We start from the raw sequence: 16,656 nt of genomic DNA on the forward strand, positions 1-16,656 counted from the left end.
GTATATTTAATTTCTAAGTTTGTAAAATGTTGCCACAATGTGACCTCCTCAAGAGCATCCAACGAATTCAACCCTTTACATAGTATAGAGTAGATTTTAAATAAGTATTTTAGAAATAAATTCAATCACAGAATTTTTGAGCTGGGAGAAAACATAAAGATACCTTCTTTGAGAGAAAATTGGAACTGATGAAAACAGAATAATTGTTCAAGTTTGTTCATGGCTAGAAAGTGCTAGAGCATTGGAGTCCCAACCTCTACTTTCTTTGTCTAGTGCTCATTTCTTTAGATTAGGCTGGTTGAGTACTTCACCATGCAAGACTTATATTTTAATTTACTTTAATATATTGCAGAATGCACACATATAATATACTGTATATTTGAATAAGTGGTAGTAGCTAACATTGAGGTCTATCGTGAGTCCAACATTGTGACAAACAAGTTACACGTAGAGACTGATTTAATCCTCACACTACTGCCTATTAGGCAGTGGTTGTTATTATGTCCATTTTACAGAAGAGGAAATAGATTACATTGCAGGCCAGTGATTGAGCTAGATTTTATGCTGGGTGTCTGGCCCTGTGTTCTTAACCTCTAAAGCTGGGTTTATCATTAGAAATACTTAGTACAGGGGCATCTGGGTGGCTCAGTGGGTTAAACCTCTGCCTTCAGCTCAGGTCATGATCTCAGGGTCCTGGGATCGAGCCCCACATTGGGCTCTCTGCTCAGCGGGGAGCCTGCTTCCCCTCCCCGTCCCCCACTGCCTGCCTCTCTCTCTACTTGTGATCTCTCTGTCTCTCTCTGTTAAATAAATCAATAAAATATTTAAAAAAAATACTTAGTACAAATCCTACTTTGTAGGTAAAGAAACAGAGACTCTGGAAAGTTACTTGCCCAAGTTCAACATTCAACTTTAAAAAAATGGAAAAACCAATATATTTGATCCTGGCTCAGTTACGGTGCTTAGTGACTCTGAAGTCCATTCATTTACTCAACAAATATTGACTGAAAGTACCCTATGTGCCTGCTCTTTTGTGTGTTGAGCAGAAAGGGGATTGCCTTCTTCACAGCTTGCGTTGTAATGTAGAGACATACAATAAACAAGTAAACAAGCAAAATATATAATGCAATTTCAGATAGCAGTAAAACAAAAATGGAGAAGGCAAAGAAGACAGAGCATGATGTATGAGAACGGGCTACTTATCTTAGATAAGGTGGTCAGACCAGGCTATGTTGAAGGAGTGACATCTGAGCAAAGACCTGAATACAGGTTCTTACAGGCCATGTTGGAAATTTGGATTTTATAATAAGTATAACTAGAAGCCAGTGAGTGTTTTCAGTAGGAGACTGATGTGAATGATTTATGTTTTTAAAAAGATCGTTCTGGACCCTGTGTGGAGAATAAATTAATCAGGACCTGTAGGGAATCCAGGAAATCAGAAAAGAGCCTACTGTCAAAGTCCAGGGGAGAGATAAGAGTGACTTGTATTAAATGACTATAATAATGGAAGTGGCAAATTTGGCTTCATTTGTAGATATATTTTGAACGTAGGGCTGCCAAAACTTGCAATCACTATGTAACTTTAATAGCACTCAATAATAGTCTCCAAAAATGTTGGCTACTTCTTACATGCTTTTAAAATATTTTATTTTTTGAGATTTACTATAGCTCCAGATTTTTAAATTCCCAACAACGTGCATTAAACTAAAATGTATTTATTATGTGAATGCTTCTGAAAAGGAAAGTACTTCTTATCATTAAATCAGATAGAAAAATTAGAAAATTTATTGGTCACCACATATGTATTTTTTTTATGCAGACAGTCCCTGGATCATGCCCACACAATGTATGGCTTATGTATATTACTCATTGATTTTTTTACTATGTACATTGTATAGCCTCGTTTAATCAATATATATATTTTTCCATGATACTAGGTCAATAGTAGATGCTGAATAAATAATTTCTTAATTCATATCTCATATGGCATTTGATTAGAAAGTTATGCAAAAAATTGATTCATTGATTGATCGCTTTTACCCTCCTGTCTATCTTATGTAGAAAATAGAGGGTTAGTTTCCATAGGCGTAACAAGCCTGGAGGCAGTAATTCATTTTTAGTATTAATATGGATATTGTTATTGTCATTCTTCTTCTAATGTATTTTCCCCATGAATCAAACTGATAATTACGTGAACCTGCCTTTGTGTGTTTTACAAGATCCTAATTATGTTCCCAATTTTTTACTGAAGGAGGATTATGTAGTTCACTCACTGTGAGAAATAAATCTTAAGTCAAGAGGAATAAAAAGCCCATGTTTGCAACTATAGCTACATTTGTAGCAGAATCAATACCAAATAGAATAATTGGTGATTTCATTAAGGCCTCACATACAGCTTTACTGCTGGAGTTTCTGTTGGAATGAAAACTCCAGGAAGCCCATGTAAATTCAGGATTTCTGAAGCTTGAGGTATTATAGGTTTTTAGTTTAAGGACTTCATAAAAGTGTTGGCAGAGTGGACTGAATTTTGTTAAACTTGTTTTGGCTGGTAAGGAAGATTTTTTCAATTCTATTTGATAAACAACTTTGTGAAATCAATGAAACTTGATGGTTTAAGGATTGTCTTGTGTGCATTGCCTGATGATAAAATCGATTGGCAAATAGAAGTTGTGAGGTTTCATTCAGTGAAGGCTTCATGATGAGAAATACAAATGATTTTTATGCATCTATCCAAACTAGTTCTCTTAAAATCAAGTCTGTCTTTCAAGATGAAAATTTTGAAGAGCATACTAGTCATTATAAATAGCAGTTTGAATCAAAAATAAATATATAGAAAAGCCTTCCTGAGACAAAAGTTTTCTTAAATAGAACTGTGTGTAGTAAAAACTCCAAAGACCAAGATGTTTGGAGAATAGAGTATTCTAATTAATCAGATTTTCTGTTTGTTGGAGGATTTTTTGTTGTTGAAAAATATTTCTAGACATACTCATTCCAATTTTATGTTTTCTGACGGTATGTACAAAACACAGCTGATCACTTATCAAACAATGGGAACTTTTCTGAATTGAGAGTCATTTTCCAAATACTGGTTATAATTGTTTTTATAACAAGTGAATGCATATTAGTAAATGATAATTTATTGCAAACCCCTGTGCTATATAACTCAGCAAATAAAAAAACTAACTAATAAATTGTATTTCTCTAAAAAGAATTTATAGCCTTTGTGGATTTTTTGCACAGAGATTTTGTGGATTTTGCACAGAGATTATTTTAATAGTAGTTAATAATTAATAATTAATTATAATAATAATAATAAAAATTTCATAGTATATACTTTTTTCATATATGCAGGATGAGAAACATGGAAAAATATTTAGTTATTATTGTTATATGAATCAATGTTTCTTCCAAAATCTGTTTAAGTTTCTATAGAAAAGGTCAGAATACCTAAATATTTTAGAAAACTTTCCATTTGGATGTTTGCATATTGATTTTTATATATTGATGTTAAAGTACAGGTTTTATTTCCAGTTGAAAGAAACTTGTACAACATAAGTTGTATATAAATTGCAATTTGTCATTGTATATATTTTAGAAATAGTTTATTAATCAATCTATAATTTCCCCATGAGTAGTTGTATTAAAATATAAGCTTGTTCTCATTGGAATTTAAAATAATTGAAATCTATATTTCATAAACCCATATCATAGTTCCTTTTCTCAACAGACGTTTTACAAATTTGTAAAGATTTTGTTATAATTTTGCTAGGAGCAATAAAATAAAGATTGTGGATTAAGGGTGTTTCCTAGAGAGTCTCTACAGTATACTGGAGAAAAAGAAAAAGCTGGACTTTGATATTGGCCGATAAGGATCATGTACATGAGTCAGTCACTTCTTATTTTCCTGCTTCTATTGAATAATATTGTACTTATCAATAGAAATTCATTTTTTCTTAATGTTTATTCGTTTTAAGAAGTGAACCTCCCACAGAATCAGTAAAATGTTCAATGATCAAGAATTATTTTGTAGTTCCTTCAGAAACAGACTCTTTTAACTATAGAGAACTATAGAGAACAAACTGATGGTTACCAGTGGGGAGGCAGGTGAGGGGGATGGGTGAAGTAGGTGATGGGGTTTAGGGCCCTTGTAGAGGCACTTGGGTAGCTCAGTTTGTTAGGCATCTGACTCTTGATTTCGGCTTAGATCATGATCTCAGGGTTGTGAGTTCCAGCCCTGCATTGAGCTCTGTGCTGGGCGAGGAGCCTACTTTAGATTCTCTCTTTCCCTCTCTCTCTCTCCCTTTTCCTCTGCCCCTCCACAACACTTACACAGGAGCGAGTGTCTCTAAAAAAAAAAAAAGAAAAGAAAAAGAAAAAAACTAAACAGGTGGGCACATCTTGGGATGAGCACTAGTTGTTGTATGTAAGTGTTGAATCACTAAATTCTACACCTGAAACTAATGTTACACTGTATGTTAACTAACTGGAATGTAAATAAAAACTAAAAAAAGAAGAAGAAGAAGAAGAAGAAGAAGAAGAAGAAGAAGAAGAAGAAGAAGAAGAAGAAGAAGAAGAAGAAAAAGAAAATGATTTTGTAATTTCATTCCAAACCGAAGTTGGTCAAGAAACCAGATAAAATAGTAAAAATTACTTAAGGTAAAAAGCATGTAACTTAACTAGAATTTAATCCTTCCTATGTATAATATGTTAGCAGCTATAATCAAAATTCACCATTATCTTCATGTTAATGATAATAAATTAATGTAAAACCTTAATTGTTTGAAAACTTTTGCTCCTTTTAGCTCATTTTTCAGCAAATATCTAGGGTGTGTCCCTAGGTCTTATGGTCTAAGATGGTGGTTCAAGGTTTAGCCATCCCATCCCTATTCCAGGGAGCATATTGGAGGAAGGTATGAAGAAAAGAAGCAAAGTCGGCTCCAACCGTGGTTTTTTTTTTTTTTTTTTTTTAAGATTTTTATTCATCTATTTGACAGGCAGAGATTACAAGTAGGCAGAGAGGCAGGCAGAAAGAGAGGAGAAAGCAGACACCCTGCTGAGCAGAGATCCTGATGTGGGGCTCTATCCCAGGACTCTGGGATCATGACCCAAGCCAAAGGCAGAGACCTTAACCCACTGAGCCACCCAGGCGCCCCTCCAGCTGTGTTTTAGATGAAGTTCTAGCAAAGTGTCATATAGTATTACCTCCAAGGGGAGCAATGAAATGAAATCTTTATTTGGGGTGGCCACATGCCCAGCTGAAGTTTTAGTAGTTTATCACTCTGAAGGAAGAAGAGACAGTTATTGAGGATTCCAGAAGTCCTTGCCTCCATCCCTAGCACTCTACAAAACTGCGTTCTCAATGGCAACAAATGAACTTCAGCATGGTGTTTGAGAGACTTGGCACTCAGAAGGTGGGGAAGTAGCTTGGAGGTGATAAGCTGACAGGATCCTAGAGAGAGGAAGTGATTTTTTTTTTTTTTAAGATTTTATTTATTTATTTGAGAGAGAGTGAGTGAGAAGGAGAGCACACAAGCAGGGACAAAGGGAGAGGGAGAAGGAGGAAAGGGAGAAATTGTAATAAAGTCATAAACAATTATATGTTAGGCACACAGAAATGTACCTCTCATTGAAAAGGGAGCCTGAAGGGGGACTCGATCCCAGGACTCTGAGATCATGACCTGAGCTGAAAGCAGATACTTAACCAACTGATCCACCCAGGTGCCCCTGAGAGGAAATGATTTTTAACATTTCTTTATATATTAGATTTCAGAAACAGTCTAAAGATTATAAATTGGTTTTCTAAAACTGCTATTAACAAAGTACCACAAACCGTAAAGCAACAGTAATTTATTCTTTCATAGTTCTGGAGGCTAAACGTTCAATATCAAGGTATCAGCAGGGCCTCTGAGACGGGCAGCATCTTCCTAGCTCTAGGGATGGCATCAATTCTTGACATTCCATGGTGTGCAGCCGCATCTCATTCCCATTTTTTCCTCTATAGTTACACGTCCTTTTTGAGTCCCCTCCCCGACCCCGCCATGTGTCTTTGTATCCACACGCTATTTTCCTCTCTTAGAAGGACACTGTTATATTGGATTTAAGACTTACCCTAATGTCTTCTTCTTAACTTAAAGACCCTGTTTCCAAACAAGGTCATAGTCACAGATACCAGGGGTTTAACCTTCAATACATCTTTCAGAAAAAGACACAATTCCACTTCTAAAAGAATATTTCTAGAAAATATACTTTTTGATGAACTAGACATCCAGACAGGGAAAGATTATGGTTTTTTCATTTGTTTGTTTGCTTTAGCACTGTGGTCAAAGGTCTACATTATTCTTCAAGACTTCTAGATTTAGGTTTTTGTTATTTTTGATGTGTCAGGAGGCAACAACAGTTGTCAAGATGGTCTTAATTGGGAACCCAGGTGGCTTAGTTGGTTAAGCCTTTGCTTTCGGCTTGGGTCATGATCATGGGGTCCTATGGTCGAGTCCCACATCAGGCACCCTGCTCAGCAGGGAGTCTAGATATCCCTCTGCCTCCCACTCCCCTTGCTTGTGCTCTCTCTCTGTAGAATAAATAAATAAAATCTTAAAAAAAAAATTGTCTTAATTATTGGAAAGTATCCATCTATATATATTTTTTCCTTTGTGTATGGAAACTCGTTTGCTTGAAACCCATTCCCTTGAATACAGCCAAGGCATTATGACTCATCATTTCTGTGTGCCTAACATATAACTGTTTATGGCTTTATTACACAGCTCTGTTCTTCAAAGTTTACGCTTTATATCTTGCCTTAATTTGGCTATATTATATAACTTACTCAGAAGTAAGTTACTAAGAAGATTATTTCACATTCATTTCCTTTTCAACTTTCCATAGTATTATTATAAGATTCATAATGTAGTTTTTTTTTCAGTCTACAAAAGATTAGAGTTGGTGCATTAAATGATAAAGAACTTGTACAGGCAGATACAGAAACCATAAGAAGTAATAACCAAAACACTAAGTTCTGGAAGACAAATATCAACACAGACAGAAATAAAGAACACACGTGTGTACACTCGGTGCTTGGGTGTGCACAGATTCAAGATCCACGCTGTCAAAGAAGGCTCACTGAGATCCTTTACTATCAGTCCATTATACCTTAGAATCCTAATGAGTATACAGAGGGAAAATCCAGTTGATATCAACCACAGCTCATATTTTGTAACATGTTCTGTTTCTAGTATATGTTTAAAATGTATGGACTACAAATGTGATCGCTTTAATTTTCACTCTTTGCTCTGTTTCTTTCGAACCTGTGCCACCTTAGTCTCTGTGTTTCATCCATGCAACTTAGGAATATAAAACTATGATATCATTTATATGTCTTATCTAAAGAAGCTGAACTCATAGAAACAGAGATTAAAGTGGTGGCTACCAGAGCTCAGGGGTGAGAAAAATGGGGAGATGCTGACCAAGGGGAGATGCTGGATAAGTTCCAAGGATCTAATTTATAGCATGGTGACTGTAATTAACAACACTATATTATATACCTGAAAGTTGCTAACATAGTATATCTTAAATGTTATTACAGAAAAGAAATAGTGATTGTGGGACATAATGAAGGTGTTAGCTATGCTATTATGGTTTTGATCATTTTAAAATACCCAAGTCTATCATATACATTGTATCCCTTGAATTAATGCACTGTTATGTCTCATATCATGATATAGTGGGGGAAAAATAAAAGGGAAGATATTATATCTGTGTAGTTTATGGGTATAATGGCATGAAAAATATTTTAATTTGGGGAAACAGAATAGGGTGTGTGGGATAGAGTGTTGAGAGAGACATTGTCATTGTGCATGTCATGGAGAAGTTATATAACTTCCTCTGTACCTTCTTTTCTTGGCAGTGTGTGCAGGAACAGAGAACAAGCTGAGCTCTCTCTCTGACCTGGAGCAGCAGTATCGAGCCTTGCGCAAATACTATGAGAACTGTGAGGTGGTCATGGGCAACCTGGAGATAACCAGCATCGAGCACAACCGGGACCTCTCCTTTCTGCGGGTAAAGCTGTCTCTTTCTTTCTTTTCTTTTCTCTGTGAGTGGACAGTGGTGTCACAATGCATAAAGACAGACCAGCTTGCTTGTATTTGATGGTGATACTCTTCTGCCTGGCAGGGACCATGACTGTAGGCAGAAGATAAGAGATACCGAGGCATGCCTAGGAAAAGAACAAGAGTAACAGTGCCATCATGACTGACATCCTAGGTTCAGAGCAGTTACTGTTACTCAAGATTGATGAAAGATTTTGTCAGCCTGTGGTGCATGATATCTAGCAAGTCTGCTTTTTTCTGAATTGCAGGCAAGAGGAAAACTGTTAGGCTGGGGACTAGGAGAGTCAGAGGAACAATCAGATAAGAATTGGTAACTTTAGTAATCTCACTTCCTGTCCCTTTTCTGTCACTTTGGAAATTTCAGACTACCCCATATTACCGTAATAAGATTAGAACTGTTATCTGTAGAAGAAAAATGACATCTGTTTTTGAAAACCTACAAATTAGTTAAACTAGACACAGGGAATTATAAGTATTTATGTAGGTTGATATATGTTTGCACATAAATGCATATGTGTATATATAAAGTTACTCAGAGACAACCAGTCCTTTTGCAAACTTGTTTTGGCTCTCATTTACATCCTTAGTCTGTTAAACAGACTATCAGTGCTTTGTGCCTTTAGTTTCTTATGTTTTGCTTTAACCAGAGTAGGCAAGAGGAATATCTGAACTTCAAAGAGATATGGTCTTCTGCATACCTATGAATTTATTCTTTATGTAAGAACTAATAAGATATATTTTAAATAACAGCATCCCTATATTTGATCTTTTCAGTAGTATTTACACATTTCTTAGGAGTACCGTCTTATGTAAATCAAGACAAAAGTGTTTCAAATACTGATACAGTAAGCTATTTGGGATATAGTGAATTATTTAAAGAATTATAATAATTTAAATAATTCTGTACTTGGATAAGTAGTAAAAATAAAAGGCAATGATTTTTAAATGCTTTGAAATTATGTAACAAATATATACAGAAGAGCAACAACCTCAGAAAATAAACCACCTCAAAACTTAAGTAACACTATGAAGCTTCTCATGCCTGTTTATAAAGTGACTATCATACTAGGATCAGTAGAGGGACAGAAGGTGTTTCCGTATTCTGTTGCCTGATTATCAGAGCTCTGGTTATTTGGGTTATATTTCAAAACTTTTTAATAATTATGATATTTAGTTATGGCATTTTTGTTTATCAAAAGTAAATAGTAAAACTTATCAAAGTTCTGGAATTAGAGAGCCTTAGAAGAGCTTAACATTTTTGTTTTTTCTTTTTTGGACTATTGTTTCAAGAAGAGAATACTTGTAAGATATCCTAGAATAGCCACTTCAGAGGAATGCATCATTAGTTATTAAAATTGGTTTATAAGCTTCTAACCCATATTGATTATTTTCAGATAGATTTTATTCTTCAACATCAAAATAAGATTTTGATGGCATATGAGCTGATTTGGTTAGAAATGCCAAGAAGCTCAATGATGTTACAGAAAAGGAAAATTGAGATCTGAATTCTGAATCAGGGGAAAGAAATAGGTTAAATAGTTTATTCAATCAGAATAATATGAGAAAATTTTAAAAGGCAATCTAAGATCTTTGTTTTTCTTCTTGTGTTTTCTTGACTTTGTTTGCTGTACATGGAATGAGATTCCACTGGCTTAACAAAAAATAGTCATGGACTTAGCGAAATAAGTCAATCGGAGAAAGACAACTATCATATGATCTCCCTGATATGAGGGAGAGGAGATGCAACATGGGGGGTTAAGGGGGTAGGAGAAGAGTAAATGAAGCAAGATGGGATTGGGAGGGAGATAAACCATAAGTGACTCTTAATCTCACAAAACAAACTGAGGGTTGCTGGGGGGAGGGGGGTTGGGGGAGGGTGGGGTTATGGACATTGGGGAGGGTATGTGCTATGGTGAGTGCTGTGAAGTGTGTAAACCTGGCGATTCACAGACCTGTACCCCTGGGGAAAAAATATATTATATGTTTATAAAAAATAAAATTAAAAAAACAAATAAATAAAAGAAAAAAATAAAAAAAATAGTCATGGATATTATAAATGGCAATCTTTAAAAAAATAGATTCAAGTCAATTTTTAATATTTAGAAATGTGAAAGTAAACTACAGATCTTTGAGCAATATGGTTAATATTGTTGGATATTCTAACTTTTTAAGAGCCATCTTGAGTAAAAAGTAAGATAATAGAATAAACAAATTTGGGAAAGAATAAAATAAGGATGATCAAGGTTTCTATGTGGAACAAAAGTTAAGTTGTTTCTTTAAAAAAATAATTGTTCGTACCTAAGTAGCATCTCCAAAATTTCATGTAAACTTGGTACTACCCCATAAACACACCTTTCTTGTCATCTACTGATTTAGAGATAGCTCTAATAGTTTTTTTTTTTTCCCCTTACTATTAACACCTTTTTTGTTGTTTCACTTATCTATTGTTCCTTTGGAAAATAGCCATTTCTAATCATGACATATAAGTATTCATTCAAAGATAGTCTTAGCCCAAGAATACAATAGCAAGTAATCTATTGTCCTTGACTTCAACAATCTTGCGGTTGTGTAGAGGGTTACAGATGAGTAATATGTAAGTATTGCATTTATGTGTGTATATATGTATATATATAAAGTGTATAATATATATATACATATATAAAAATTATAGTTGCTAAAACTGAAATGAGGAGCCAGAATCTGAATGAAGGTATGGTCTTGGGTTAATCATAGGCATGAGTTCTGGGCGAAAAAAGGAATGGCTAATTCTGAAAGACTCCGGAAAGATTTCATCGAAGACATGCTTGAGTTGAATCATGAAAAAATGAATAGGGACTTACAAAGTGGATAGATAGAAGAGAAAGACATTCCAATGGGAGTAATATAAGTGCAGGCTTAGAAAGAAGATCCAGAGTCAGAGGTATTAAGTGTGTACTTAATGTTTACTGCTTTAGAGATGAGACATATGCATGCAAATAAATTACACATCATTCCCACCTTCACGGAACCCATACTGTAGTATGGTTGATGATGAATTTGGGGATGGAATAAAATATTAAGTTGGAGAGGTGGAAAGCCTTATATTATAGACAGGTATTTAGGGGACATCAGCATCCAAATAAGTTAACCTTTGGGGCTTAGATAAAATCATCATGAGGGATTGAAAATGCTTAGACCAGAAAGTGGGCCAAGGACAGACCTCTCTAGATACCCCATTCTTTGTTTTTTGGTCATGTCAGTGTTCTAACTAGGTTTCTGAATGAGCCCTAAAAGCAGGCACAATTAGCTACTGTATTATTATGCTACTGTATTATGCTACCTTAGAATATGCTAAAAGTTCTCCATTTACAGGCTTTCTCCACTAGTGAAAACTCACTTTATGTCACTTCACTTTTATGTAAGACCTACCTGACTCTCTGTTTTCACTAACCAGAAGAAATCTGAAGAGGATTTTCACTTTGATGAAATGATAATTGTTTCTTTGCTTTGTACCATTTTGGAGTAGGGAGGGTTTAATAGGAACACTCTACTTTCAGATAGCAGGGAAAAACTGTAATATAAAAATTTCACTCCAGATAACTGCATTATGTTTCATTTCTGTTCTTAGTGGCTTCCCTCCAAAGTACGTAATCTGTCCAATATTGGCACATTATAATAAGTAGAGTGCATGTAAAGGAAAACTAGTTATTTTACATTATGCTAATATTTCCAATAAGTTTTGAATTATGTTAGTGAGTAGTAAGCTTGCATTAACCTATTCTATGTATTACATAGCCTTCAGATATATTTATATAACTGTAATTTACTGAGCAACTGCTTACAGAGGTGTGCAATTTCCCTTCCTCTCAGAATGACTCAAACCTAGAATGTGTTCAGAGAGACATCATAGATAGGGATCTTAAATTTATTTCTGGAATTAACTTCTGTCTTTAAGAACATAGGAAATTACCTTTATTTTTAAAAGATCTTCCATCCTTATTTTCTTCTCTAATTAGCAAGTTCACAGTATTTTGTTTTATTATTTTTTTTATATGAAACTGCTCTAATTTCTATAATTCATGAGAGCAGCTTACCTTGGTACCCTGTTTACCTCTTTCGCTATCTGAATAGTCAGTCTCTAGAACAGTGCCTAAAATATCATAAGCTTTCATTAAGTATCCGCCTAAAAGACAAATAAATGAATATTTTTCATAAAATTTAATAATACTTTATAGATCACTATTTCATGTATTATATGTTCTCTAGATGAGTATGTCTACCTCTCCTCATGTTATCTCAGTATGACAGCATCACAGACCAGGTGTGTGGGTATAAGACACATTCTGTGTCAGTTAATTTCTTGACCCTTTTGGTACCAGAATATAGTCAATGTTTTTTTCTTGACATCTTTGGATGTCAGAGAGGGCTGTACAGACAGCAGAATGGAGCAAACACACTTAAACAGTGAGCAGAGAAAGAGAGAATGACCATTCACCCCAATTTACTGGTGAGGGAATTTCCAGTTTCCGGTCTGCTTCTGATGACTGGTTGCATTACAGCTAGTAATCCATAGGATACTCCTGGAACTTGAGAGTAGCTTTGTAATGATTTTATCCCTTTTCCTTAAACTAGATAGGTTTGTTTTCTTTTATTAAAACCAAAATATCCCATCTAGTACCTCTCTCAAGACCTCAAGAACACAGAAAAAAGTATGCTTTTGAAGTGGAAGATGTACTTCTATATTATAAATTAAAAAACCAAAGCAAACCAACAAACAAAAAAACCACCCTGTAACGTTTTGGAGATACTTCCTCAATCTTTGTTGATGTATTTTATTGAAATACTTTGAAATGCATTATTTTTAAGACACTGTTATTATATCAGCCTTGGTGCTTATCTCTATAAGCACCTTTTCACCCAGCTTTGTTGTAACCTCCAAGCTTTTGCATTTCTTCTTGGGGAAAAAAGATCTAGTTGACAATATTTAACATTAGACCCCTGAGACATCACAGAGTTGGCTAGAAAAAGGCCCTAAAACTTATTTACTATGTACTTTATCACAGTCCAAAGGTTAAGACATACTAGAAAACAACAGGTATAAAAATCACTGATTTTGTGTTATTGTCTTACTCTTCATGAACTCTCTCAAACAAGGTGAAATATAGCAAATAATGGGAATGAACTTTTAGACCTTATACCCTCATTGGAATTCTTGAGACTTTTCTCTCTTTTGTCATTCCATTGGTCTTCTTTGCTATTGCTGGCATTCAATAACTCCATACTTCTAAAAAGGTACTTTTTTAGACCTAACAGCATGTATACTTTACATTTATTTTCTCTATTTTATATATTCACTTTAAGCAAATAAGTATTAGGTGCCAACTAAATGGAAAGCAATATGTAATGTAGCATATGTATGAGGTGTATGGATACCTATCCTTAACCATTACTATAATAAGTAATAATTTGTAATCTGTAGCTTGAATTTAGTTGTGTGAAAATTGTTTTGGAAATAGTGTTTGTTAGGATTGTGAAGAGATAAATTTATTTTAACAGTTGATCCTTTGACCTGGGATATTAAAAATATTAGTAATTCATTGAACATCTCTATGCTATAGTGTAAAATTGAAGTCTTGAATCTTAATGGTTATAGATGTCTTTATTATTGAGAAATGAATACAAAATAAGTTAATACATTATGATATTGCACCAAGTAGCAGCATTAATATTTTGGTATTGATAGCAAAAGGTGATATCTTTGAAAAAGACAAGAAAGTATAGATTTTTAAAATGAAAATATATCTTAAATATATCTTCCCTCAGATGATGAATAACACGTTTTATTATGAGAAAATAAGTTTTATGAGAAAACATCTTTTTTTAAAAAAAATAGCTGTTTTTATTGTATATTTGGCACAGAGATATAGGGAATTTTTTGTATATGTAAGAAATAATGCCATTTTGAACTTTATTTTTAAAAATAAAATTCCAGTATTATTTCTTATTAGAAATCATATAAATAGTTCACTTATCTCTACCAAAGGAAATGTTTATTTTTAATTTCAAATATTTTCTTTGTCTTTTAGTTAATAATTAGTATCATATAATGTCATGGAGCTGTCATTCTCCTTTATTAGGATTATATATGGGATCCTTCATATATGAGGATGTTGCTTTACATCCACTGTCCATTGGACATGAAATTTGCATTGCTTTTCCAGTGCTGGGAATTAACTTATGATATTTTATTTTATACTCACACATAGTTCCTCTTCTGAGTAGGGACACATGTTTGCAGAAAGGCAGATAAAGCTGTAACTCAGAGACTGCAAGATGCTGGCTGGTTCACGGGAACCTAAGACCTTGGCTTCATTAGCATAGTTCTGTTACAATATAATCAGGGATGATGCTGGCAGTAATGACTTTCATGTTGCAACAAATAACTCTGCTTTCACCTATTCCTTAGCTTAGCTTCTGTAACCAGTCAGGCTTAATATAAAATTCTGAAATATTTACATTTCAACCTACTTCTAACTTCAGGGTCTACTTTTTATTGTCCTTTGTCAATTCAAAGCAGATGACCAGAATTAAATCCAACAGTATAGGGAGTGGTTTTTATAATTGTATTTGTTTCCCATATCCTTCTCATCCTCATTTAACTCTAACTGTGCCTTGGTTAAGCTGTCTGCTGCATAGTGTGGTTTATCAAAATGCTTCACTGAAGAATTCATATTTAAAAATTAATAGGTAATTTACAAAGTACTTTTTTCCTTTGGGTTAGAAAATAGAATAGATTTTTTTAAACAGTGGTGACCACTGACTCTGTCTGGTTTTAGCTCATTAAATACTCGATAGAATGACTTGTGTGACAAGAGATTGTGTTGGGGGGATTGATTAGAATCAGCATGAGTAAAATAGTCTTATTTTAGAATCATAAAAATATTGAAGAGGAAAACACCAGTTAGATGAAACATCTATGAGATAATAAGGTAGATCCTTATGTATTATATTTTCACATTTACCTGAAAGATGATGTAAGTACACTGTTTTCTAATACAGCATATCTATTTCAAAGCTGTACACACATTTTGTACCCATAATAAGGGAGAACAAGCCTGAATCTAAATTTTCCTGATTTACTTTGTAACATAAATAAGTGATGTATTTGTAACCCTATTAAATGGTAGACAACTAAATAAGATTCTTATATCAAGTATTTATATTCCTTAACTATTTACTCATTGAGCACAGTAGTGTAAGTTTTTCTTCCATGCTACTAATTGGGACAGGTGGCAAGAAAAGACTGTGAAATTCAATATCCAAAATACTTAGAATGAATCATCATTAGGTTTGAAGAAACTGCACCTTCAAGAAATATGTCTAAACAGACATTAGACTAAGATAGACTGTTTCAAATCTTTACTTAATTTCTCTTTCTAACTGAATTTCACACAAAACTACACTTATGGTAAAACATAATGTATGTTCGGTATTTTGATGAAGAAATCTTAGCTGATTGAGATGGAGAATACCAAAAAGGAAGTAGAATAATGTTTAAATATGTCTGTTGGGTCAAAGCAGACATTCTGGGTTAAATGGAATTTTCAAAGCTTTGATAGTTTCTGAAAGCTGTTTTAAGACTGTTAAATATAATACATATGCAGTTTTGCGTGTATGTATTTACAGCTGGCTTTTAAATTGAAATTTGATTTTGTACTAAATTTAATCATAGAAGTTGTATTGCATTTTAAAAAGCTATGCAATTTATACTTGGCCTAGGGAAAAAACAAAATTTCCTCAAAGGTTAAATACCATTTAATCTGAAAATATACATGACTCAAATCCTGCTGCTCTTCAGTTCTCTTACATAATAAAAGAAGAAAATGTCTATATTTTTGCTTCAGCAGTTATATAATCATATTTTTCAAACTTTCTTCTTAATCCTTTAAATGAAATATTAAATAAAAATATTTAACAGTTTTCTCTAAATATTAAAAACAAAATAAATTTAGTACTACCTATAAAAAGATGTACATTAAGTAGAATAAATATTTGAAGGAATTTTGGAAAGAAGGGTAGAAATAAGAAATATATCCATATAATTTATAATTCTAATATATATAAATATATGTATAATAAATATAAATTATTGGCCATTTATACTGATATATAGTATTAATTAGTAACCATTTTCTAGAACTGAGTCAAATTTATAAACTATTAAACCTATATAATGTTTTTAAGAGAATATTACTGAAAACTCCTTAAAATAAGTTTTTAAGTCCCTAAATTGTAATGCATTTTCCAGAAAAAAAAATGCCCTTGTTGCAAATGTACTTAAATTAAAAATGAATTTATTAGAATGCTGAGCAGATGCAGTGTGCTCCTTTGTATCTCTGGAGGTATTGGTATTTAAATTTGGCTTAAAAGTGAGTATAATGAATTTATAGGCTTATCTTAATCTTAATTAGTGAAATATGCAAGTAACAAACCCATTTCACTCTATGATTCTTAGGTACTCTTTGCTCAGGGTAATTGAGTGTAAAAAGTTTCTTTCTTTTATTTGTAAATAGCA

General features: G+C 33.5%; 1 protein-coding gene across 5 annotated transcripts in view; it reads left to right on the top strand.

Moving 5' to 3' along the window:
- Positions 1 to 16,656, top strand: part of ERBB4 (erb-b2 receptor tyrosine kinase 4) — a 1,133,152-nt gene that overhangs the window by 422,343 nt on the left and 694,153 nt on the right. For all 5 annotated transcript variants that reach the window (XM_032859886.1, XM_032859888.1, XM_032859890.1 and 2 more), the window contains exon 2: positions 7,901 to 8,052. In XM_032859886.1, coding sequence (XP_032715777.1) covers positions 7,901 to 8,052 — 152 coding nt within the window. The remainder of the gene's footprint in view (positions 1 to 7,900; positions 8,053 to 16,656) is intronic.

The sequence above is a fragment of the Lontra canadensis genome, unplaced genomic scaffold (genome assembly GCF_010015895.1).
Source record: "Lontra canadensis isolate GAN:19392208 unplaced genomic scaffold, GSC_riverotter_1.0 scaffold18, whole genome shotgun sequence".
In the NCBI taxonomy this organism is placed as follows: Eukaryota; Metazoa; Chordata; class Mammalia; order Carnivora; family Mustelidae; genus Lontra; species Lontra canadensis.